Source organism: Hemiscyllium ocellatum, chromosome 2 (genome assembly GCF_020745735.1).
Source record: "Hemiscyllium ocellatum isolate sHemOce1 chromosome 2, sHemOce1.pat.X.cur, whole genome shotgun sequence".
Lineage (NCBI taxonomy): Eukaryota > Metazoa > Chordata > Chondrichthyes > Orectolobiformes > Hemiscylliidae > Hemiscyllium > Hemiscyllium ocellatum.
Window position 1 is genome coordinate 122,372,481 of NC_083402.1, and position 27,670 is coordinate 122,400,150.

General features: G+C 41.9%; 1 protein-coding gene across 7 annotated transcripts in view; it reads left to right on the forward strand.

Moving 5' to 3' along the window:
• Positions 1-27,670, forward strand: part of LOC132828828 (amyloid-beta A4 precursor protein-binding family A member 1-like) — a 202,319-nt gene that overhangs the window by 132,095 nt on the left and 42,554 nt on the right. For 3 of the 7 annotated variants that reach the window (XM_060846008.1, XM_060845981.1, XM_060845995.1), the window contains exons 3-6: positions 4,498-4,602; positions 6,745-6,810; positions 18,791-18,830; positions 21,476-21,621. In XM_060846008.1, coding sequence (XP_060701991.1) covers positions 4,498-4,602; positions 6,745-6,810; positions 18,791-18,830; positions 21,476-21,621 — 357 coding nt within the window. The remainder of the gene's footprint in view (positions 1-4,497; positions 4,603-6,744; positions 6,811-18,790; positions 18,831-21,475; positions 21,622-27,670) is intronic. The other 4 variants (XM_060845990.1, XM_060845999.1, XM_060846018.1 and 1 more) reach the window with 4 other exon arrangements.

Sequence of the window (27,670 nt, forward strand, 5' to 3'; positions counted from 1 at the left end):
AGAGTTGTTTTTGTTTTGAAGGTAGAAGAGTGATGCTGAGTGGTCAAGAGGGAAAATAAATAACTGGCCTGTGTGTTGGTACAAAATAAAACATTAGACAATGAGATGCAAAATCAACAATGAAATCTGGGTTATGATGAAATGTACAGCATTGCTGGAATCATATAAAACAGGTTGACTATACATACCATAACTAAATATATAGCAGGTCAATAAGGGCCAGGAATAATTTGACTTTTAAAGAGCCAGACTATATACAGTGGGTTGAATGTTCTTCTCTTCTGCTGTACAATAATATGATATGCAGTAATCAGTGCCATTATAAAAATATTAATCATAGTAGGTGGCCATACAGTCCTTTGAGTCTACTGCACCACGTAGAGATCATGGCTGATCCTCCTGCTCCTCGGATGCTGCCTGACCTGCTGTGCTTTTCCAGCACCATTCTAATACAAACTCTGGTTTCCAGCATCTGCAGTCCTCACTTTTGCCTAGTTTACTTCTACCTCAAAACGACATTCCTACACTATGTTCTATCCCTTGACTTCCTAAATGCTGAAAAATTGACCAATTAAATTATTGAATATGTATTCAGTAGCTGAGCACCCAGACCCTAGAGTATTCCAAAGGTTCCTAGTTATAGAACATCCCTGTAAACCCTTAACTACGTGCAATGGTGAATCCATTTCCCAATATCAAGGTCTAAATTACAGTTCACAAACAAACGAGAAATGTGGTATCCGAATTTTAGTGCCAGTGTGATGCCAGGTACATGGGTTGTAAGATTTAACAGCTGATGAATTCTATCGACAGCACATCCCTTCTGTAAATTGACCATACATAACCAACCCATGCTTGCAAATTGCAGAATTTAATAACGTTTGATGTAATTCCTCAATTCGTCAGCACTTGATGAACAATCCCAATGTGCTGCTAATTACAATTAAAAACAACTCAAGATTACCAGTCAGACTCACAATTTGGCTCTCTCACCCTTGACCAACAATGTGTAAATACACATGTCAGAATCTGCCCCCACTAAGTTCCAGTTCAGGCATTGTGACCTCTTTTAAAAATTAAAAATATGAGGTGCAATGATTCCATAGTGGTTTCTCAATGGCAGTACCTCGCCCAATCATCCAACACTTGCCGACCAACCTGTGCCCTTTCCTCATGCAGGGTAAAGTGTTGTAATCCTTTGGATTTTGACATCTTTGAGTTTAGCCTGTAGAGTGCAAGATGAGAATCTTTGACAGCATGCCTTTTTTGCCTTCAATAAAAGTTAAGTTCTGTACCAACAGACAGCGATTTAATTTATTAGACTTCTTTAAGAAAACAAAGTCATTAAAATTTGTAATCTTTTTTCTGAACGCATTGAACATAAGGTCCAGGCTCAGACAGTGCAAGCACATTGCCTGCTCTGGGTTTCCGATAGGTTGCAATGCTGTGGAGATTAATTCTTGATGATGAGTGTAGACTATAAGGCAAGTTAAATTAATTGGGTGAAGTGTTATTATTGAGAAGCCTATTTAGGGGCTGGGTTTTATCCAGGAGTAAATACTGAGTTCAAGAGTTTGTTTTTGCAAGTGATCAAGACTGTCAGGAAATATTTGTCAGCTACTTGATTATATTAAAATGATACCTCAGCCATTCCTTGCCTCTGTTCCATGATTTTTCCACCCTATGCTTTATTCATGCCTGTTGCCAATTAAGCTGTTCTTTAAATAATTGAGTAGATGTTAGCTCACCAGAACAATAGAATGAAACGCAGCCAGTCCTTGGGCCCTGGGAGTGAAGGGTTCTTGTTCCAGTATTTTGTGAGACCAAACATTCTGTCTGGGTGTGTTGTGGCTGTGCTTTCGTATTAACTAAATCATGTTTGACAGGGAAGGGTTTTTTTTCAGAAATGCTGAGTGTCTGGGTCCAGAATTGAGAATGTTTTCTTGAGCTCAAGCTTTCATCAATTATTCATAGAGCATAACCATGTTTGCTCCTCACCTTGACTCATACCATTACTCAACTATGTTTAACCCACAGAGGCCTGTCTTATATTAAATTTGCATCCCTTCTCCCAATTGGAAGGGAATATCTTTAGAAATCTTGGATTTAAGATACCAGACTTCAGGATTCAACCCCTGAGCTACAATAGCAACTCCTATTCACGTCGCTCAGCCAATGCAGGAAAATGTCCCAAGGCATCTCGCAAGTGTGTGATCAGACGAAAGAAGGCCCTGAGCACACAGGGAGGAGAAAGTAAGGTCTGCAGATGCCGGAGATCAGAGCTGAAAATGTGTTGCTGGAAAAGTGCAGCAGGTCAGGCAGCATCCAAGGAACAGGAGACTCGACGTTTCGGGCATAAGCCCTCCTTGCCCGAAACATCGAGTCTCCTGCTCCTTGGATGCTGCCTGACCTGCTGCGCTTTTCCAGCAGTACATTTTCAGCCCTGAGCCACACAAGAAGGTTTTTGGACAGCCAACCAAAGGCTTGGTCAAAGAGTAAGGTTTTTAGTAGCAAATTAGAGTAGAAGAGGGAGCCAGGTTGGGAAAATTGGAGGCACGCAGAAATCTCAGAAGGTTGTAGGGCTGACGGAGGGAGGAGAGCAATGCCACAACACTGCACTAGACCAGAATAAATGGAGATAAGTTTGAGATGAGTGGTTGCGAAGTGTTGCCGACATTGGGATTACAAGTGCAAGGTTTGATGATCACTCCAATTTATCTGGGGAAAGCCATCTCAGTTGCGGAAGAGCTACATTAGCTGAATAATTCTTCTGTTATTTTCAATCAGCTTCAAGCTGTCTCTCTATGGGTACCTCTTCACTCACCCCGGACTCAGAAAGTTGTGGTTCAAGTTTCACTCCAGAGACCCCAGCACATTGACACAGCTGGTGGGGTACTGAAGGAGAGTTCCACATTTGGATGCGCTGTTTTTTCAGATGAGGCTTTAAGCCACGTTCTCAGATGCCGACTCAGTTGGATGTGACAGAATCCCCCAGCTGCTATTTTGAATCCCACCGGGAGATTTGTCCACCCCTGGTGTTGTGAGCAATATTTATGTCTCAAGCTGATTACCTGGTTGTCATCACATTGTAGTTTGTAAGAACTTAATGTGTTCAAATTGATGGCTGCATTTCCTACCTTACAACAGTGACCATGCTCTTAAAGAGCATTTGATCCATTTAAAGTGCTTTACAGCACCCTGAGGCCATGAAAGATGTGACATAAATGTAAGTCTTCCCTTTGTATTTAAAAGTACCGATCTGTTATTGAAGGAATATTGGGGAACGTTGACTGAAACACACATGTTTGCAGACCACAGCCGTTACCTCCTGTGGTTGGATTATCTCAGATGGCAGTGTTTTGCTCACAAGCATCACCACAAAGTAGTTCACTGGCAACTGCACCTTGTAAGTGAAGATTGGCTACATGTGTAAGGACCGGTGGCAGAAGGTGTGGAACAATGGGGTCGCTTTCTGATTGCTCCAGACAAAAGTTGATATCGGCAGGAAGGGCTGAACGGTCTCGTGTGCTGTAAATTGTTTGTGGGTCTTGATAAAATTGAATCCAATTTTTTCAAATCCCATTAAAATGGAGCCCATTCTTTAAGCAAACTCAAGTGCATGTTCAGCCTGGAAATAGCCACTCAATTCGTGGAGCTGTTATCAAATCCGTTTGCATGCTGAAATTCCGTCTGATGGAAATCGCTTGTTAGTTCGAATACTGCACAGAGCTAGGAAGTCAGTGCAGGGTTAAACCTTGATGCGAAACCTGACAGGCTATGGGTTATCCCATTTCAAGTCTCACTAGCTCAAGGTTCTGAACACAATGTGACACCAGCTCATTTGTCTACTGATCCCTGCAAAGGATATCGACGATCGACAGGGGGCTGAAAGCAGCAGCAAGAGACGAGACCAAAAGGGGCAAAGGGAAAGGGACTTCAACTGTAAACAGAATGGAAAACTTCTGGGTCTTTCCAGTAGATTATCAGGATGAGGAGGTTTGTCACAATTGGAGGGGTCTCAGCACCAATTTCTAGCAGATTTGAGATATTTTAATACGAAGATATTTAGTTGCTTTTCCCCGTTTTGAGATTTATTACAATTGACAGAAGGTGCAAGCAGTAACTGAGCAGTTTTTAACAATATTTCTGTTCACAAAGATTATTGATGAAACAAATGCATTTGATCTTCTAAAAGTAATGCATTTGCAAAGTACTCTCTTGTTTGGGATTGTAATTGGAAAATTTTGAAGCAAGCAATTACCAAAATTTGTCCCAGTTGCATCTATTTTCAAGTTGTTCAAATTTTCTACTGACTTTTGCATTTATCCCCATTGTGTATTGTAACAAGAATCGTTTGTGTGGTCTCAAAACTTGATGATTTCTTCCCACTGTTTTAGGCACCAGCAGGGAATCTCCATCTGGAGTGGCTGTAGTGCGAGTGAGGTTTTGTAAATATGTTTTTTTTCTTATCTCTCCTTCTTCCTCACCCGCTTTCAGCAGTCAGCGTCACCCGGTTCCTCTTCCCCCCGCGGTGCAGAATCGTCAATGATGCAGCATCGATCCGATATACATGATGCAGCAGAAACATCAACGAACCGAGAGGTACACACTGCACTTAGAAGTCTTGAACTTACATTACAACCATGGCCTTGTAGTTATCTTCCCTAACCCCTTAAACCTCAAGCTGTGCTGTTGACCTGTGACGATTTTATTTCACAGAAAATTGTTCACGGTTCTCTCTTGCTGGGAATGCCCCTCTCTCCTTCCAACATGTCGTCATCATCCCTCTCCTTCAAGTGAACACATTCACCACATCTCCAACTCCCTTTCCTTTCAATAGACCTTGATCATCCTGTCATCTCCCAGATCCATGCCCGTCATTCCTGGAACTCCATGATTGAATCCCTCCTGTTAGCTTTCCACCTTGCCATAGAACCAGACAGTTCTTGTCAAGAGCTTGAAGTGGCATCGTATGTGATTGTGCCAAAGGCAGACTTGCCCTCAAGCTGTCTACATCCTCTTTGCCAATGCCTTTCCACTCTTGTCCATCTGCTCTCACTGCCTCCATTCTTATTTGTCAATTCGTAGCCAGAAAGTTATTGACAATGACTTCTCTTCCCAATCTCTCACAGTTACTTCTGGTGTCCTCTAGGGAGCCATTTTCTTTCCTACGCATCTATTTCTCATCTCCATCATACAAAATCACAGCCTCAATTTTCATATCCACCCTGGTCTCATCCAGCTTTACCTCATCTCCATCTCCCTCATCACCATCACTGCCGCTAAACTATCTGACTGTTTGACCGACATCCAGCGCTAGACATTTCCTTCAACTAAATATTAGGAAAATTGAAACTATTGTCTTCAGTTGTTCCTACGAACTCCATTCCCTAGCTTTTGACGAAAACCTTCTTCCAGGCAGCTATCTGAGACCGTGTTACATTATTTCCAACCTATTTGTCATAACCGAGCTGAGGTTCTGACCTCGCATCCAAATCATCACCAGTCCTTATGTTTCCACAATCGTGACATTGCCTGGCTATGTTCCTGGCCCAGCACCAGCTCCAGCCTATTCCTTTCCAAAATCCTCTCCTTGCAATTGTTCATAGAATAGAATCCCTACAATGTGGAGAGCATCCCACCCAGACCCATTCCCCCTACCTTTTGTAACCCTGCATTTACCACTACTAATGCACCTACCTTGCACATCCCTAAACACTATGGGCAATTTAGCATGGCCAATCCACCTGACCTGCATATCTTTGGATTGTGGGAGGAAACCGGAGCACTGGAGGAAACCCACGCAGACACAAGGAGAATATGCAAACTCCACACAGACAGTTGCCTGAGGCTGCAATCGAACACAGGTCTCTGGCGCTGTGAGGCAGCAGTGCTAACCACTATGCCAACCTATGTTAATTTGAGACTTGCCTTTTCCGACGTTCTCTCTGCTGACCTCTCATTTTCCATCCTTCATCAACTCAAGAGTTACTGAGCTTTGTACCCTATGTCCTTACTCACACACCAAGTCTGTGTAGCCATCACCTCTTGTGTTTGCTGACTAACACTCTTTCCCCCAAACCAGCAACATCTTAAGTCATCGCTGCATGGCATGAGCCTCCCTATCTGTCAGCTTCTCCTGCCTTCTGTTCCCAAAGAAATCTGCCATCCTTTAACGCTAGCCCCTTGAGCAACTCTGATTTTAATTATTTCTGCATTAATGCCCATGCCCTCAGATGCTTTTGACCCTAAGCTGTTGAATTCTCCCCCATCCCCTCCCTCTCTGCCTCTGTTCCACCTTTTAAGGCCCACCATAAAATGTACTTCCTTTCCTCACTGCACTAATATCTCATTCTGGAGTGCACTGTCAGATTTTGTCTGCTGATTGCTCCCGTGAAGTGACTTGAGGCATTTTATACAATTAAAGATCCCATAAAAATATAAGTTACTGTTGTTGTAGTATCTTCAAAAAGGTGCCTGATGATAACTGTGCTTGAAGCAATCACTTAGGAAATGAAAAAAAAATGGAAGTAAGTTTGTCTTTGTCACAAGGTTTGGTCACAAATGCCAGTGTGAAATTTTCGATTGTTGTATGTGACAATCAAGTTACATTTTGAAAAAACCAGGGGTACCTTATGAGGACAGCAGCCAGAATTGTAACTGCTGCTGATATGCAATTATATGACTTTGCTAATTACTTTTTTTTCCCCCTACAATTTGCCCTCGCCCGCTCCTCTTCTGAAGGAATTGTCTCCCTTACTGGAGTCCTCTTACATGGCAAGTAATCACACACAGTGCCCATTTTATTCAGTAAGTGAACCTCCTCAGGCTGTGCCAGTGAGCTAATCAGTGGTGGAGGATGCTAACAGGCCTGGTCTAATCCTCTTCTCTCTCCTTTCCTCACTAAATGTGCATGCACACATAAGTGTACATTCACATACTTGCACGCATTCATGGTTTATGGTAGGGGTGGGTCTCTGGGCTGCCCTCGAGCACTTCTTAATTTTCAAAAACTTTGCTTGGTAGTACAAACCGTAAGTTTGCTTCAAAAAAGGCTATCAAAGCTTTTCAACTGGCCCTCATCAGGACAGATGCAAGAATGCCAAATTTTGGAGCAAGCAACAATATATACTTCATGAGAACAAGGCTGCTGATTGGTTGGTTAAGTTGACTGTGATTGGTTGTGGTGTTGTCATGGAAAATACACTAAGGAGCCTTTGCTCCCCAGCTTTTCAGTACAGGTGCAATACCTGCACATGATTCAATTGCCTGTAAAGGACAAGCTTCAACATACAATGTGGCTTTTTGCAAGCGTATTTCCCCATGTGCACAACTGATAATCAGCACCCCTTTTTATCATAGAGGGTAGGTTGTTGTTCTGTGACTGTCCTGAAGAGTGCAAGATAAAAAGCTTCAACTTCATCTCTCCTCTTTTTTGTTTTTCCTTTCTAAACGCGGACTGAAGTTCCAGTCCTTGATTTTTATTGGGCTACGATCAGCTGGCTAAGGGATAAACCAAGTGTCAGCTTTCTGATCTGCTCAGCTGTAGGCAATTCAGGATGTCCCCACCATTTTACTGATGCTGTAGGACTTTAATGTTGCTTTCCAATTCCACCAGTGCACTGGGGTCAGTAGTTTGCAAACAAAGTTTATTAGAAGTAATCTGAAAGACGAATGTGTAGAATTGCCTATGCAAAGGAAAATAAAAGACAGCAAAAATAATTATTTCATCAGGCCAGCCCAAGAGCTCTAGAAAGGACAGAGCATTATGACTGGATTCTTAGACCCCATCATCCACAGCCATGGATTACCCTCAGAAAGGCTACAGATCAAAAGACCAAGAAGCCACTATTCTTTTGCATCTCCCTCAGACTCAAGACCTATCCAGGCACCATGGCCTAAGTGTTAGTGAGAAAGACATTTACACGATAGAATCTCTGCTCCAGTTCCAATCCAGAACCAGCCCTTCTGGAGGCGGGTGTGTTAAAAATCTGCTTATCGCCTAGGGTTTGGGCTCTTGCCTATCCTTAAATTAAAGCAATTTCTGTTCTCTTTTAAAATGAGTTGCTCACCCAAAGTTGATGTTTCTTAGGAACTTTAGGAATTTGAGTAATTTTATGATTTGTTTTCTTTCTGATAATTTGCATGCTTGCTTCTAAAAGACAGAATTCAAATGTTATGCTGACAATAAAACAAAACATGGTAGTGGGAAGTAGAGGACTTGTAGGTGGTGTGGATGGTGGACCTAAACTTTATTGTATACTAACCTGAATCCTATTGTGTTAAAAGTGTAACATCTATATAACACTGCTTCTTCTTTTTTTAATCATTGCCTTCTCTCATTAAGACTCAGGTAAGTATTTTATATTTCTTTTATATTGGATTTCTTCAAGCCTTTGACATATTCTTTCATTTGACAAATTTGTTTGCGTAGTTGCTCAATGGGTTGACGATATTGTGGAGAGTTCTGTCTGGACAGTTTCGCAGGTGTAATTCTCCTCCCTTAGCTCAAAATATGAAGTACTGCAAACCATGATTAGTTTGATTTATCCACATAATAACGGTGATGGTACATTATTCTGCACATCCTGCCAGATTGTCAATTGAAAGCTCAAATGGTTTCATTAATGTCTCTTTGGGAAAGAAAATCTGCCACCTTGATCCAATTTGCTCTGCGTGTGACTCCAGGCCTACGTCAGTCTGCTTGATTGACTTCCTGCTGCTTTCTGAAATAGTCCCTGTAGCCTCACAAATGCAGCAGAATCTGGCAACTAGAGACGGGCATTAAAAGTCAGCCTGTCCACCGAGACCCATGCTCTGAAACTAAATCGGTATCCCACATCTAAAATTGTAAATTATACAATTTGAATGAACGCAAGTTTTCACATCCATCTTGCTGATTGTCGACAGCTGAGTTTTTGGAAATATTGTCCGATCAACTCCATCAAATGAATCAGCTCAGCCTTGGGTCAGAATTATTTTCAAGGACCTTGAAGCTGCATCCTCCTCAGGTCTTGCTGAGAGTCGAAAGACCTGCCCGGATTTTTACGAATATCTGCAACAAATCACCTTTGGTTCTGCATTAAAATTTTAACAAGTTACAAGTTTCAATCGAACACACAAGGAGTGAATCAAAAAGGGTTGGCAGTTACAAATTGTGGAGTGAGAGATTTCAACCTGCCCAGGAGGCCAGATGTCCATTGTGTTTTGCCGTTCTGGTTGCAATGAAGTATAATTTTCATCCCATTATCCCTGTTTCTTTTTTCTCTTCCCATTTATTTTGGAACTTTTTTAACATTGGTTATTAAGGCAGAGATGGCCACACTTGAGACACTAAGTCTCATTTTCGAACAACCCTTGTGGGAAAATAAATATTTTAATCTCTTCCTTGAAACTTAAAGGGTGAATCCTAAATTCAGAGTTCCTTGGTTCTTTATAAGAATATAAGAATCTTTCACCTCTTCGTTACTCTTTCGCTTTAGAAAACTTACCTTTTCGGAGTACAGTTACGTTATTTGTCTTGAATATACCTGCTTCTTCCCAAATTTTCGTAACTCTGGGCATGGCATTTTGAAGAAGATGTTAAGGCCTTGATGAGTATTGCCAGGATTCTACCTGGTATGAGGCACTTCAGTGATGAGCATTAGAATTAGGTTATGTTGTCATGTGAACAGGAATACAGGAGGACAGTGAACATGTACAATGTCGCCATTCATGGCACCATTTTATGTCCAAGGTGTACACATACAAAATCTTTGGGAAAGAGTACACAAAATGAAGAAATGAGTTAAAAGTTCAACATTACTGTTCAAGTCAGTATAAAGTAAAAAAATAAGAAATCAAGTTAAAAGTTCCAAATTAAAGTCCATCTTTAAACATGGGTCTGCAGTCACTCCACACTCAGCTTTCCGCACAAGGGCTCCGTCTCCATCCCGCGCTGGGCTCCGTCTCCATCCCGCAGTAGACTTGGTCTCCGTCCCGTGCCGGGCCTTGTCTCCGTCCCGTGCTGGGTTTGAACTCCCTCTCGCGCTGGGCGTGATCCCTGTTTGTCCGTGCTCCCCACTTAGCACTGACTGCCATCCAGTCTCACCACCCGCCTGGCCATATGCTGCCAGAGTCCTGCTGTGGTGACATTCCAGTCCCCATCCACTTCCAGGATGTCGCTGACTGCCAGTGTTCTGCCCGTGCATGCCAACCACTTGGTGCCCATCCGGCATTGTCCCCTTTGGCCCCAGCCACTGCTGTCACCACCAGTACCTCCATAACTGAGCTCCCTCCAGAAAGAAAAACTTAAAGGAAGAAAAAGTGAGAAAAGAAGAAAGGAATGCAGTCGGGGCGGAGCAGCTCCGGCCGTGTGGAGCGACTGCAGAAGCTGGAATTGTTCAGTTGATGGCAGGAATGGTCAAAGGGATATCTCCTGGAGCTGCTCAGAATAGAGGTGCTTTGACAGAACAGATCTGGGGAACCTTCTTCCTCTGGCAAATAACCGGAGGCGGCAGGCTTAAACTAGTTGGCAGAAAAAAGAACTTGTGGGTAAATGCAGATACGTTTCTTCATCCAGAAGGTTATGACCTGGAACACACTGACTAAAAGGGCGGTGGTGTCAAGTTCCATACATGCCTGGAAGAAGATCAGTTTGTAGGGAACGGGCTTTTCAAACAGCCTGCAGATGTCAGTAGGCCAAATGGTGGCCCCCTTGTCTGTCAGGTTCTAAGTTCTCATGTGGATAAGAATACACTGTTGTCTTAGTTTTTGGTATAAATGCATTTTAAAAATAATAGGAGTTGGAACTGACAGCTAGAATGGGCAGCTGATTGCAGATTCAGTACACCGACATGGCACTTAGAATATATTTACCCATTATCTGAATTCCCATTAAAAAACACTGTTTGGGAAGATAGTGACAGGAGGAGGTCATTTGACTACTCAAGCTATTCTGCCATTTTGTGAACTCAAGGCTGATTTAAAATCTAGAGAAGAGAATGCTGAGAGGAGGTTGGACTGAGGAATTTGAAATCATGGAGTGTTGAGAAACAGTAAATGAACTGATGCAATTTCCAATGTCCTAAAAGCATAGAGAGTTACAGGTATCAGTTCAACGATAGACATCTGTAGAGAGTTAGATAAAAAATAGAAAGAGAACACAATTGCAGGAATATGAGGACAGAATAGGGAAATGGAGTCTCAAAAGATTCCTCTTCAAAACAGCCAGCAAACTCTCAATGAGCTGAATGGTATTGATGTAGGATTCTGCAGTAGAATCCCTACAAAGTGGAAGCACGCCATTTGACCCATCAAGTTCACGCCAACCCTCCGAACAGCATCCCACCCAGACCCCATCCCCCTGCCCTATTCCTGCATTTTGCATGGCTAATCCACCTAATCTGCACATCCCTGAACACTATGGGCAATTCAGCATGGCCAATTGACCTGACTTGCACATCTTTGGACTGTGGGAGGAAATCCACACAGACACTGGGAGAATGTGCAGACTCCACACAGACAGTCACCCAAGGCTGGGATTGAACCCAGGTCTCTGGCACTGTGAGGCAGCAGTGCTAACCACTGAGCCACCGTGCTGCCTCAGTTGAACATATATAAATTATACGTTTAAAATATCATACCAATAAATATAATTTAATGCCTAAATTTATCAAGTATATCAACATGAAAAAGCAAATTCAGTTTTTAAAAAAACTTTGAATGGAATTGGCTAGAATGAGTTTTTGGAGAAACCAATCAGTGTATGTATTTTCTGTGAATGTGTCACATTTAACATCATTTAGGGAAGGTTAGATAAGCCCACCTTTTAATCTACATGCATCATTTACCTTATTCACAAATCACTGCAGCCTGACATGATGCTTGCAGGTACAGTCTGATATTGTATTATCCAGTAGTGCTGAGTCAAACCAGCAATGTTGCTATTTGGAGCTGTAATGCCAATAATAGAATAGAGTTGTTCACTGACAAACCAGCTGTCCCATTTCCTTCCAATTTAACAGAGTCAGATTTCAGCAGTTGACAAACTCGAAGTACAGTTGAGCAAGTGTGACCAAATAATGTCATCTCACTCTCCAGAGTAATTTTGCTTTCCTCCCTCCTTTGGGATGCATCATTCTCTGTCTGAGAATCTGAGCAGTGTTTCCTACATGCAGAGCTGATCTCTCAGATTGGTAGATTTTCCCTTGTATATCTCTATCTCCCAGTCTTCACCTCGATCAGGTTGACGGAATTCCTGAGGTATTTACCAATTCTAATCTCCTGTGCATCCTTAATTTTAACTGCTTCATCATTGGCTGCCAGGGCCCTTCGCTCTAGAATTCCCTCCATAATTCCCTGCCTCCCTCCCTTTGTCTCTCTCCTTTTAAGCCACACTTTAACACCTACATTTTTACTTAAAAATCATGCAGCACCAGGTTATAGTCCAACAGGTTTGTTTGGAAGCACTGGCTTTTGGAGCGCTGCTCCTCCATCAGGTAGTTGTGGAGTATAAGGTCGTAGGGCACAGAATTTCTAGCAAAAATCATGACTACATTTTTAGCCAAGCTTTTGGTCGTCTGCAAGGTACTCTCATTGTACGGATCAGTGTCAAAATTTGGTTTGTTAATACTTCAATGTAAGGATTTTGAGATGGTTCATAACAGCAAAAATTTGCATTTGTGTGATGGCTTCCACGTAATAATTAAATCGTATATTAGAAGTTTTCACATTGAGGCACATAAGGGGATATTAGGATAAGTGAAAGCATGTTTAAGGATTGATTCAAGAGCTGATGGCCAGTTACATTAAAGGCAAGTGCAAGTTATTGTTACTTATTCAAACTTCCTCAGAAATTCCTTAATTCCAGCTGTGTATTCATTAGGGTTCGAGAGGATTACATAGGAGAATTCTGCACAAATGTACTGTTTCTTTTACGCATCCTTTCTCCGTTGGTGTCTGGATGTGGGTGAGGCTTCCATCAATTAACTTGCTATCCAATGTTGGTTTCAAAGTTTGGGAGAAGATTTGTAGCTCGGGTGCTCGTTGTTGTGGTTCTGTTCGCCGAGCTGGGAGTTTGTGTTGCAAAATGTTTGCAACACAAACTCCCAGCTCGGCGAACAGAACCACAACAATGAGCACCTGAGCTACAAATATTCTCCCAAACTTTGAACACCTACGGGCGAGAGAAATTTGCAACACAAACTCCCAGCTCGGTGAACAGAACCACAACAATATTGGTTTCTTGGCCATGTCGAGCGAAACAACCAGTGCCTCAAATATTCAGGCTTTCTGCCTGAGAATGCTAGGCAGGGGAAGGAATTAGTCTATGACACCCATACCCTCCACACCATTGCGGTTCCAATGCAGGATTCTGATGGGAGACTGGTTTTAAGCTGGACTGACTGTCCAAAACCATCCTTTCCCCCACCCTCCATTGCTGTTAATGCCAGGGCTATATCCCCTACTGGAATCTCTGCCAGTTCTGTTCAGCTTTCCCCCAGTGCCCTTGCAATACAGATGTGACCAAGTGGACTGAATGCTCCTCTTCAAAGATCCATCTGTCTCAAAGTGACCACCAGCCATGGGGAAGGTGCCAAACTGAAGGAAAAAGATTAGACCAGAATTATTGAAGAGGCATCTCTCTGCCTGATCCGTTTGTTTGAGAGTTGTTAGCCTGGCTGTATGACTAGGTTTCTGGAGTGAACCTGACCCACCTTCTCCGAAATGACTTTGATTGTTAGTAGTTTGACTCATTCTGAAGCTGTTCCTATCAGAAAAAAACACAACAATGAAGGATCGGAGTGCACCAAATGATCCACCATTCAGTAAGATGGTGGCTAAGTTACTACCTCAATATGACTTCCTTGCCTGTTCCACATCAGCCCTAATGCCCCCAAATATTTATCTACATTATCATGGGTGGGTGTCCGATTTTGGTGGGCAGTCCCTTCCCATATTATGGATGAGCTCAGGGGTAGGGAGGAAGGTGATGGGCTTCCTATTCTCCCTCGTGTTCCATGGCCCCATACCTTCCAAAGCACTCCTGGCAGGAGCACATAATATCCAGCCCTGTGATCCAGCCAGAGGAAACATCCCCAGCGTCGCTCTCCCTCAGGATTTTAAGTTTCAGTTGGGCCATATCTTAACTTGTCTCAGCTGCAGGAATCATCGACCTGTTTGTTTAGATTCCCTACAGTGTGGAAACAGGCCCTTCAGCCCAACAAGTCCATTCCGACCCTCCGAATTGTAACCCACCCAGACCCATTCCCCTATCCTATATTTACCCCTGACTAATGCACCTAACACTATGGACTATTTAGCATGGCAAATTCACCTGGTCCACACATTGTGGGAGGAAACCGGAGCACCCGGAGAAAACCCATGCAGACACGGGGAGAATGTGCAAACTCCACCCAGACGGTTGCCCAAGGCAGGAATCGAACCCAGGTCCCTGGCGCTGTGAGGCAGCAGTGCTAGCCACTGTGCTCAATCCATTCTTGAGGGACAACTTTCTAATCCCAGGATCTGATCTAGTGAATCTTTGTTGTACCTTCTCATGGCGAGTATTAGCTGAGGCAGTGACGTAGTGGTAATGTCACTGGAATGGAAATGTTCTGGGGATATGGTTTGAACCCCACCATGAAATTTGAATGCTGATATTAAAAGCTAGCCTAATGGTGACCATTGTTGTAAAAGGTCACTGGTGCCTTTTAAGGAAGGAAGTCTCCCCATTCTTGCCTGCATGTGACTGCTTACCCACAGCAATGTAATTGACTCCTCACTGTCCACTGAACAGGTCTAAATAAGCCAATCATCTTAAGGACAGTTAGCGATGAGAAACATGTGCTGGCTTTGGAAGTGGCGTCCATAATCCATGAAAGGACAACGGTTAAAATAAAGTATCTCAATCCTTAGGCATACAGGTCAAAAAGCCCTGTACAATAGTAGCAGTGACTTCTTTACCCTTAAACTCCCAAATACACATGGATTACAAAATGTACATACAAGGAATAGCCAATAATTAGGAAGGCAAATGAAATGCTCATCTTAATTACAAGAGGAATAAGCTATATAAGTAGGGAAGTGTTACTACAGCGCGTTAGAGAGACCACATCTGGACTACTATGTATAGCTTGGTTGCCTTACTTAAAGCACAATATAATTGGAGGCAAAAATTCCTTGGCTGATTCTTGAGAATACAGACTACCTTATGAGGAAGGGTTGAGCCTGTGCACAGAAGCTTAGAAAAATGAGAGGTGATCTTGTTGAAACATATAAGATTTTGAAGGGGGTTTGACGTGGTAATTGCTAAGTGCATGTTTCCCCTTTTGGGGGAACATGGAATGAGGGGACACCATTAGAAATAGGAAGTCCCTTTTAAGACTGAGATGAGGAGGATGTTTTTTCTCTGAGGCTAGTTAGACTCTAGAATTCTCCATCCTGGGGATCAGTCAAGCCTAGAATCTTGAATATATTCAAGACTGAGTTAGATTGATAAATGAGTCCAGTGTTATGAGGGACAGACAGCAAAATGCAGTTAAGGCAACCATCTGATGAGCATGTAGGAACAGATTACTGCAGATGTTGGAATCTGTACTGAAGACAATAAATGCTGGGGATCACAGTGGGTCAGACAGCATCCATGGAGAAAGAGCAAGCTAATGATTTGAGGTTAGATGACCCTACTTCAGAGTTGAAGTAAAGTCTGGAGGCGACAGCATTTATGCAAAAGTTTGAAGACCTGCCCCATTCCCTCCTCCCTGCTCACCATCCAAGGGCCTAAATAGTTTTTCCAGATGAAGCAGCATTTCACCTATCCCCCCTCCAATCTTGTGTATTGTATTTTCTACACCCAATGTGGTCTACTCTACACTGGAGAAGCCAAACGCAGACTGGGTGACTGCTTTGGGGAACAGCTCTGGTCTGTGTGCAAGCAGGACCCTAACCTTCCAGTAGCTAGTCATTTTAACACAGCCACCTGCTCGCATGCCCACATGTCTGTCCTCGGCATACTGCAGTGCTCCCTTGAATCGCAGCACAAACTGGAGGAACAGACTAGGCTCTTTAGAACCTTGTGAACTTCAATACTGAATTCAACACCTTCAAATTGTGAACATTTCTTCCCTTTCTTTTAGCTTTCTCTCCCCACCCCACTCACTGTCCTTTCAAGGTCGTCAGGAGAGACACCATTGTTCTCCCATTCGCACATTGCAAACATTTAAGCTAAACTATCAACATCGTTCATTCACTGGCACCCTGCACCACAACCTCCTCTTCCCCCCCAACCCCGCCATCTATAACATAAATGCTGTCCCCTCCACACTTTACTTCAGCTCTGATGAAGAGTCATCTAGACTCGAACCATTGGCCTCCACTGTGTCCATGGATGCTGTCTGAACCGGTGTGATCCCCGGCTTTTGTTGTTTTCAATCTGATCGACAAGATCTTCATGTATGGCAAAGCAAGCTGGAGAGTGGTGGGAGGTATGTGTGCAAATGGCCTCACCTTGCTCCTGTTTCTTATAGTCCTATTGTCCAAACCCTTGTGATGGAGGTTGACATACCCCTTTGATTTGGTGTACCTGCCTCTCATGACTAGGACACAGTTGACTGGCATTGAGTGATTTTTGAGCAAAATGATTTTTATGTTGTTTTGAGTGAAGTTCAACATATTACTTCTTTAATTATAACAAAAACATTCTGAAAACACAAGTCAGCATGTTATAGGCTGTACCCAGAGTTCATTGAGTATACCTTTTAAAGTGCTATTGCTCTAGGGTTAATACTTCTGATGGGGACCATAAAGCAGTTAATTTACTGGGTGGTCTCATACTTTGTCTTACGAGTTTCCTTGAGTGTTACTTTATCCCATTACCTCTTGTTGGAATCTCACGCTCCCTACCCTCAGCTTTTGCTGAGCACCCTTATATATTATAATTCTCCTTTGTGTTTGTAAAGTAGTCCCTAACTGATCTGTAATTTTAAAGAATGCGTGTCTGATTCTAATCTGTTACATGTTTGTAATGAATGAATTGGATTCTTCAAAATCCACATTGTTGGGGCATTGATTTAAATTTTCCTCAAAGTGATTGCAAGTTAAAGGGAGCGCCTTTACAATCATTTTGTTGTTGAAGGCAATTGGATAATTTGTACCAGATAAAATTTTCATATAAGGCAAAGCATGCTCATGTCCCTCTGACACTGCGGTTTTCTCCCCGTCAACTATTTATTCACTTTCCTTTTGAAAATCATTATTAAATCTGCTAAAGGCAGCCCATTCCAGATCGCAGCATCTCACTGCATAAAGAAATTATCCTCATCTGCTGTCAGGCTGTATTGCCAGTTAGTAAAACCCTTATCCTCTAGTTACCCTACTTTTCATAATTAATCATTTTTGATTTAACTTGACTTATCAGCAGCAGATTATGTTTTAAAGAATTCTTGCTGGATCAATGCATCTATAGTTAACCATGATCTGTCAGAATAGTGGAGCAGGTGTGAGGGGCTGAACGGCCTTCTCTCTAGTTCTTTTCTTCCAATGGTTCATCTTTCAATTCAAATTTGCTGGCTATCCAATGAACATAAGCTTTCAAAGACAACAAGCTTTAAGGCGACTTCATTGGGAACACAGTCGTTCAAAACTTATTGGAAATACTCAGTTTGTCAGATAGAATGTGTGGATAGAGAAAGGAAATTGATGTTTCAGGTTGGTGATCATGGTGATTTGTTTTCCTCAATATTAATCCAGCAAAAGGTAAAAGTAGAAATAGAGAAACGTAATGCATAGAAAGAGGCCATTCAGCTCACTGTCAAGATTCGAGTGGTGCTGGAAAAGCAGAGTAGGCGTTTTGCCCGAAATGTCAATTGTCCTGCTCCTCGAATACTGCCTGACCTGCTGTGCTTTTCCAGCACCATTCTAATCTCCAGCATCTGCAGTACTCACTTCCATTCAGCTCACTGTGTCTGTGCCACCTGTTAAAAGTCTACTCAGCCTAATTCCACCATGCACATTTTGGTCCATAACCCAGAACCGTTGTGGTGTGTCCTGTGCATATCCGAGTACTTATTAGATTAGATTAGATTACCTACAGTGTGGAAACAGGCCCTTTGGCCCAACAAGTCCACATCAACCCACCGAAGAGCAACCCACTCAGACCCATTCCCCTACATTTACCCCTTCACCTAACACTACGGGCAATTTAGCGTGGCCAATTTACCGAACTTGCACATTTTTGGACTGAGAGAGGAAACCAGAGCACCCAGAGGAAACCCACGCAGATGGAGAGAAAGTGCAAACTCCATACAGACAGTTGCCTGAGGCGGGAATCGAACCTGTGTCTCTGGCGCTGTGAGGCAGCAGTGATAACCACCGTGCCGCCCAATGAATGTGTTAAGGGCTCTAGCTTCACTGCCCTTTCAGGCAGTAAATTCAAGAAGCAGCATCACCCTCTGGGTGACAAAATAATCTCATCAACTCCCTCTAAACTGCCTACTAATTACTTTAAACCTGTGCCCCTGGTTATTGACCACCCTACTAACAGAAACCACTCCTTCCCATTTACTGTTTTGACTCCACAGAATTATATGCACCTCAACTGAAATAGTTTTTTAAAAAAGTGATTGTTCATTGGATTTGCTACGGATTTTGACAATGCCTCTTGCCCTGCAGTCTAGAGACTAATTGGATTTCCACTGCTGCATGTGAAGTGGTGTCATCATATTGGATTAAAATGCTTTTGGTAAAAGATAAGTATTTATATGCAGCATAGTGTGCGGTGTCTGAAGCAGTTGTTCTGTTTTAATTTCAGTCAAGAAAGTGTTTGGCTTCCTTTCCAACTTATGTTGAAGGTAAGGTGCTTTCTAATCATTTTAAAGCAAATTCAGAAATCTCTGTTTTGTAGTTACTGTTAATGTGAACAAGATTGTTTGCTGTTGATCAGGGGAATAATTTGTGCTTTTGTTTTTATTTAGTTTAAGTTATTGATTGTAGAAATTGCTCTTTAATATTTTGAAGCATGCTTACATGTAACTGTTGGATGCATTGTTCTTGGATAAATTATCCAATGTTCTTGGATAAATTGACCCAGAATTTTACTTGACAGAAATGGTGAATATTGAGACATTTGCTACTGGTTCACATTGAGATCCTGAGCAAGTCCCTTACTGTGTGTCTGTGTGTGTTATTTTTACCCAGAAAGTTTAAACTTCTGATGGGTAACACTATCCTGCCTAGGTCCCTCGGAAAATATCTTCATGCCAGAAGCTTGCACCCAGTACATACTCAGACAATTACCTAACCTTTCTCCTGGGGCAAGCTGTGTTGGAAAAAATATTAAAAACAAATCTCCCAACACACCCTCCAACAATGCTCACCCTACCTCGGCTGTGACACTGCTCCCTCTCTCTCGCCTTCCAAAATGCGAAGCCTGCCTCTCTCTGTGGCCCCGGTCAATGTTCATGCAGTTCATGTGAGCACTGCGTGTGCTGACATGGAGACTATAGGTAGCAGATCTGAAATTCCTGCCTTCCCCCCACCACTGACCTATCCCAGCACACCTAACATCCTAACATTTCCACCCTCCACTCCGACCTATCACCATTACCCCCCACCTCGATCTACCTATCGCATTCCTAACTACCCACCCCCCTCCCATTTATCCGTCAGCCACCTCTGCCCCCCCCCCATGTACCTGATTTGCCCGAAACGTCGATTTTCCTCCTCTGCAGATGCTGCCTGACCTGCTGTGCTTTTCCAGCACCGCTCTAATCTTGACTGTACTTTTCCAATGTCGCATGTTTTTGACCTACAGACTATTTAGTAGGTGCTACTGTGTCAGTGGTCATGATGTCATGTTCCACTTCAGATACTTGAGCACAAAATTGAGGTTCCCACAGCCAATGCCAATACTGTGGGAGTGTTGAGTTGTCGATGGTGCCATGTTTGAGATGAAATATTAAACCTGTCAGTCGAATTGTAAAGCTGCCAAGACAATCAGTTAGAAGGAACAAAGATGCATGGCAAATCTTTGTGCATTGCTTTTGGTAGGAATTTGCTGTGGGTACAGTGACTGGACTTCAAAAGTGCTGCATTGGTTGTAATGCCTTTTGGAATTTCCTGAGATATTAAAAGCTGCTATAGAAATCCTTCCAGGATTTGTTAATCTCAAGTCCCAGTGAGGGGAAAGTTTAAAAAAAGAACAGAAATATGCATGTTTTAAGAAAATAAGTTTTTTTTAGTTCAAGAAAGAAATATTCAATGATTCCCCTGAACAATTATATTATTATTTCCAGGATGTGTTAGTTTTGAAATATACAGAGACATGCAGGAAGGAAATGTTTGGTGTGTGTAAATTGTATAAATAGTTTGGTTAGAAGAGGTTTCTTAGATGTAAAGCAACATGAAGGATGACAGCTCAGTGACAAAAAAATTCTATAAGAAGAAGCTGGAGAAACATGAGGGAAAAAAAAGTATATAAAGACCAGACCAGGTTGGAAAGTCTAAATGCCCTACTCTTTTTTTCGCCTGTGTTGTAATTTGTGAAAAAGAAAGCTGTGTGCAGAACGTTTTCATGGAAGAATAGACACAGAGAAGTTGTTTCTGCACGCAGGGAGCCCAGAACACTGGCAACCAGTCTCAGGGTCAGGAATAAATATTGAGGACTGAGAGGAGGAGCAATTGGAAAGCTGGTGAATCTTTGGAATTCTCCTGACAGCAGCTCGATTGTTCCATCATCCACAATACTTAAAGTTGGGTTGGTCAGCCAGGGGTAGGAAAATGGAGTTGGGGAAACCCAGAATCAGCCATGATCATATTGAGTGGTTGAGCAGGCTCGACGGACCATATGGTCTGCTCCCAGAGGGAGTGAGAAGAGTATAGACTATTTGGGCCAAATAGTCCTTTTCTGGGCTGTCCTTTCCGTGTAGCCATCTGTTAACTAATTGTCCAGGATTATAAAGAATGCTGGGGCAGACTTTTTATGGTCTGAATCTGGAGTGACAATCAAATGGCATTATTTTAGGCAGCTGAATAGTGATTCACTATTATGCAGAGGCAAAGACTAAATAAGTGGTAGGTGAATAATTTTGATTGTGATACTTTTGTGCTGTCAAAATGTTCAGTGAGATTATTGTTAAGAATAGATCGGAAATAGGCTGGAGGGTAGAACCATTGAATATGACATTTTGGTGACGAGACTATTTCTGGTTTAATTGATTCAGAGGGCAGAGGTAACATTCAAAGGATTATCCTGAAGTGCCCAAAAAATGAAAGACTAACTACCACGAACAATAGTTCGGTGAAAAATCTTGAGGGACAGTATAAACAATGTTTCTTTACTTTTATTACAGTAGTTCTAAAAAAACGTATCAGCAAGATTAAAGAGATCATGAATTATCTTATCTAGCCTGACCAAGTCCCAAAGTTATCCATCAAAATTCTTTCTCGTTACAATTTTCAGAGGTGAGGTTGACTGTTTTTGTTTTCTTGTTTACAGTACCTGGACCATGTGACCCAGAAGATCTGATTGACGGCATCATCTTTGCAGCCAACTACCTGGGCTCCACCCAGCTGCTCTCTGACAAAACCCCATCCAAGAACGTGCGGATGATGCAAGCCCAGGAAGCAGTCAGCAGAATCAAGGTGATAACGTCCTTCTCCATTGTGAAGCCAGTGGCCATTCAACTCATCCTTGACAATTATTATTATCCACAGTTTAAACATTCAGAACTGGCGAGGGTTTACTTGCTCAAACAGCAGGATGGAAGCCAGCACCAAAATGAAAATTTGTTTCCAATTTTTTGACCTTTTCACAAAGATTCAGTTGGGTAGACATATGGCTTTACTTCACAATGAATCATAGAATCCCTACAGTGCAAAAACAGCCCTTCGGCCCAACAGGTCTGTGCCAGGCGGTCTTTTAGATGAGTCATTAAAACCGAGAATCTTTCTGCCTCCTCAGGCCAACATAAAAGATTCCATGTCCGCTATTTTTGAGAAGAACAGGGCAGTTTATCCCAGTGTGCTAGCCGAATATTTATCCCCAGGCCAACATCACTTTTTAAAAGCGAAGCAGATTTTCTGGTTCTTTTTGAGCAATCTATTCTCTTATCTATTCATGTGTCTTGGTGGTCAAGTTCTGTTTGATGACCGTGTGTGGGAAATGCCTTGGGACATTGTTACTGTATTATTGCATGCGGCTGTTGATACCATAATGGTGTGGTTAAATTATATTTTCAAAGGTCCACAGTTGGCCTCATGACCTTGATGTAGCTTCACTCCTGGTCACTAGAATGATTTTTCAGCCACCGTCTTCCTTTTCCATTGGGATAGACGGGCACTGCTTTGTCGAATGTGGTAGAGGCAAACAACTAGGTGGTCTTAACAAGAAGAGGCTCTTGCCTTAAACTAACTAAAAGTTAAATCGGTATGATTGACATTTTTACAAAGATTATAATGAGACATAGAGGGTAGGTTTCTTCCCTTCGCAACTCAGACCTGGTCTACTTTTCCCCATCCGTGATACTACCAGATTGGTGGACCTTAATGCAGCCTTCAGTAGAACCATTATTTTATAGGATATGTGGTTTCATTCTCACATTGCTTTCTGCAGGGTCTTGCTAGGTACACATTGGTTGCTACGTTTTCTACATTACAGGTGCAACTGCACTTCCAAAGTTAGCTAATTGGCAGTGAAGGGCTTTGTAAGATCCTTTCTCATTAGAACATAAGAACTAGGAGCAGGAGGCCAACTGGTCCCTCGAGCCTGCTCTGCCCTTCAATAAAATCATGGCTGATCTTTTCATGGACTCAGCTCCACTCACCTGCCCATTCACTGTCACCCTTAATTCCCTTCCTGTTCAAAAATATGTCTACCTTTGCCTTAAAAACATTTGATGGAGCAACCTCAACTGGGCAGGAAATTCCACAGATTCACGACCCTTTGGGTGAAGAAGTTCCTTCTCAATTCAGTCCTGAATCTGCTTCTCCTTATTTTGAAGCTATTCCTCCTAGATCTAGTTTCACTCACCAGTGGAAAGAAATTCCCTGCTTAAATCTTATCTATTCCCTTCACAATTATATATGTTTCTATCAGATCCCACCGCGCCCCAAATTTTCTAACTTCCAATGAGTGTAATCCCAGTCTACTCAATCTCTCCTCAAAAGCCATCTCTGGGATCAACCTAGTGAACCTCCTCTGCACCCCCTCCAGTGCCAGTACATCCTTTCTCAAGTAAGGAGACCAAAATTGTACACCGTACTCCAGGTGTAGCCTCACCATCACCTTGCACAGCTGCAGCATACCTCCCTGTTTTTAAACTCCATCCGTCTCGTAATGAAGGACAATATCCATTTGCCTTCTTAATTACCTGCTGCACCTGCAAACCAACATTTTTTTGTGATTCATGCACAAGGACCCTCAGGTCCCTCTGCACAGCAGCATGCTGCAATTTTTCACCATTTAAATAATAATTAATTTTGCTATTATTCCTACCAAAATGTGTGACTTGCATTTACCAACGTAGCACTCCATGTGCCAGAGCCTTGCCCACTCACTTAACGTATTCATATCCCACTGCAGACTTTCAGTGTCCTCTGCACACTTTGCTGTACCACTCATCTTAGTGTCATCTGTGAACTTTGACACGCTTACCCTAAATCACTTATGTAAATTGTAAGCAGTCAAGGAATAGTGCTATACAAATACGAGTCTTTCTGTTGCTTTCTTTCCCCTCTCTCTAGCCCCTCTTTCTCCATATCTCTTCCTTTCTTTGCTCTCCTGAATCTCTCTTTCACTCACTCACTCATGTTTTTCCTCTTTTTCTCTCTCTGGCCCGCTCGCCACCTTTCTTTCACTTAATCATTTTCTCTCTTACCCTTTCCCTCATACTGTCTTCCTCTTGTCCACACACAGTTATGGTTCCGTGTTGTTGCAGTATTTTTCCCTGTGAGAAAACAAAAGAAAGGATTGCTTTATGAATAAGATTGAAAGGTCGAAAATGCTTAACAGAACTGGACAGACTAGCTAAATAGAGAGTCTCGAACCAGGGAGGACCGTTTCTGGATACAGCATAGAACGTTTAGCACTAAGATGAGGCAATATTTCTTCACTCTAAGGTTGGAATTCTCAACCACAGAAGGCTGTAGAGTCATACAGCATAGAAACAGACCCTTCAGTCCAACAGATATCATAAACTGATCCAGTTCCATTTGCCAGCATTTCGTCCATGATCCTCTTAATTCTTTCTCTTCATGTACCCATCCAGGTGCCTTTTAAAGATCCTAATTGTACCTGCTTCCACCACCACCTCTGGCAGCTCATGCCATGCATGCACCATCCTCTGTGAAAATGTTTCCCCTTAGTTCCCTTTTAAATCCTTCCCATCTCACCTTAAACCTATGCCTTCTAGTTTTGGACTCCCCTACCTTGAGAAAAAGACCTTCGGTACTCTCCTTATCCATACCCTTCATAATTTTATAACCCTCTATAAGGTCACCCTTCAGCCTCAACCCTCCTGGGACAATAACTCCTACCTATCAGTCTCTCTCTGTAGCACAGGCCAAGTCACCAATAATTTTCATGGTAGAGATAGGTAGTTTTAGATTTCAAAGGCATTTAGGGATGTGGGGAGAAAGCAGGAATAAAGTATTAAAATAGAGGATCAGTTGTGATCATATTAAATGGTGGAACAGACTCAAATGGCGTATGACTGTTCCTAGTTTCTATGTTTCCTTAAATTGTGGCAAAGACTGTCCAGAGCTATTCAGGTGCCTTCAATCTACATTAATGACAACACTATTCATAAACTTGAATTGAAATATCCTTGACTGAAACATCTGGACAACTTCACGCACAACCTCTTAAAATCCAATCATTTAGACTCTATTGTGGAACCCCAGTTGAGCGGTGAATCTTTTAAGCAGAGGACTAGTTGTTTATTTCCCTCATGGCTTTTTGCCTGGAAGATTTAATTATGAAATGTGCTTGCATTCCTTTTAAGCACTCCATGATTGCGAGCGATAACATTTTTCAATTTTACACAGTTCTGTGAAATGAATCTTTCAGGATAATCTGTGAACCATTAAACAGTCAATATTGCAAATTACAGTACAGTTCATTTTTAAAAATCTAGTTTTAATCCTATTGTGGATTTAGTTGATCAATTTTTTCCCAAAGGGATTAAAATGTTCTCGGTTTACTGAGCAGGCCTCCCAACTGTTGGCAGACTACCCAACATATGTATCATCTAATGATTAACATTGAATGACAGAATATGCTTGAGGGGTTGTATTACCTCCAATTGCTTTGTTAGCAAATCGTATCAAATGTTTTGTCTTGGTAAATCAATTGTGACGATTGAGAGCACCATGCACTTTTGAGGGTGTAATGGATCAATTGTATCATACACTGCATTTGGATAAAATTACAGGATCAGAATCTGATGGACAAACTTCACATACTGAGTAACGGGTCAGTCTTTAATCCAGATGGTATCCTAACTAACCTCCTGAAAAATACATCTGTCTGAATTTTCTTGGAATATCACCCCTATTAGTTAAACCTTTTCCTTCACCCTTTAATTTCAGTGTCTTTTGAACCATAACTATTGGGTGTGTCAACTGATAATAGTCTAACAAAAGAAACAGGATATCTTAGACTTAAGAATATGACAGAACCAACATCCTTATCCACCAACGAGTTTTAAGAATTAAGAATGAGACAGAAGAACAAGTAAGAATTAGATCAAAGATTGAAAGGAGAAGAAAGAATTTTTTAAAAATCTCTAACTATTCACTGCCTTCAGGAATGAGAATCCACGATTTAAACTGCTCAGTTTTGAGCCACAAAGATTGAGTGGTATTGGAAATCAAGACTTCTCCTCCTTCAATGGACTAAATACCATCCCTGACTTTCTGCGGTGGGTTTAATGGGTCACTGAAGTAAAGTTCAGCGATGTCATCAAACTCTGAGAAGTGAAGGACGGGCAGATATTTTCACAAAGCTAGTGGCAATATGTTCAGCGCCTTGTGTCAGTTTGCAATTCTCAGGGAGTCTGAGCCATTGCACAGTTTGTTAGGTGATTCACACATCAGTAAGATGATTGTTATTCACTTTTCTGTGACTTGAATAGGAATCTCTTGGCCTTTGTAATTAATGTCTACGTAAAGTAGCATCAACGTACAATCTACTCCAAATTGATCCTCTTGCCCAGATTTAGATAGGGGAACTGGGTTTGAATGTTTTGTTGGCAGGATTTTTCTTTTATTGGGTGAACATTTGCTCCATTTGACATCCATCATCATGGACACCGTTTGTTTTCCATGGATCCACTCATCAAACCAAACAAAATTGGCCTTTGTTTTATGTTCTCCTCCATGGGCTTTTTGTTTCTCTGGAGTTTATGCAGCTTGATGGTGACGCTAGAGGAAGGTATGACTAAGACTGAGAGGATGGAATGAATGCGAAAGACTGAACAAGCTGAGGCTTTTTCCTCTGAAAAAGAGAGGGCTGAAGTGTTTCCAACAGACATCCTTCGAATTATGAGTGGGCGCAGTAGGGTAGATGTTGAGAAGATGTCTCCATTTGTGTAAGAGTCCAAAATGAAATATCATGAAGGTAATATTTTGATTAATAAATCCAGTAGGGAATTCAGAAGAAGTTATTTCCCCAGAGAGGAATTGGAATGTAGAAATCATGGCACAGAAAGAGGCAAATGGCTTTGATGCATTTAAGGGGATACTAGAAAAATACATAAGGAAGAAATGAAACAGGATATGCTGATGGGGTATGTTGAATAGAAAAGGAGGGGACTCAGATAAAATGTAACCAGCAGTACAGAGGAACCTTGATTGTCCAAACTACACGGGCGGGGAGTATTTTGTTTGGATAATCAAATGTTCGGATAATCGAATGCCGGATAACACAACTCAGCAAGCGTTGGGACCTTGTGATTTTGCCAGATAATCCAAAATTCGGATAATCGCATGCCGGATAATCGAGGTTTCTCTGTACGTTGTAAGGCTGAAAGGCCTAGTTTTGTTCTGTACATTCTGCGCAGTTCTACATGTTTTAATTGTTTTGAAGAGCTGCAAATTGTTTAACAAAGGTTGCAATAAACACAATATGAGGTGGATAGGCTTTATCTGTTTGTATTAAACCCTAAATGGTTTTAAAGATAAATTTGGAGCCGTTGTGTTATGTATAAAAAGTCTTGTCCAAATCACCTCCCGTATTTCGGAAACAGGAGAGGGTGCTTGACAATTAAGATTACTGTCACAGCCTAATCCTCAACTGCAGTCTCCTCAGACATGGTTAATATTTCCTGCATATTTAAGTAATAAAGCAGTTCAGAATTGACATGCTTTCTCCATAATGAGGTTAAATGTATCTTTTGCATACACATCGCCTTTGTCGAATATATCACCATAAATGATGCATTGTGCATTTTAAGAATATTTAATTATAGACTTCTTTTTAGTTTATTGACAAACAAAAGAAAATTATGATATCATTGTGGTTATTCATACCAAAGAATCTTTTTCTAAATTTAGTTTCACTGTTACAGGTTTTGGAAGTTGCAAAGGAATTTGCAAACAATGCTTTTGGTCTTACAACAATGGTCTGAGTGGACTGAGTTAAAATACAAAATAAGTTTCTGTTATTTTAATCATTGAATGATACTGCATGGAA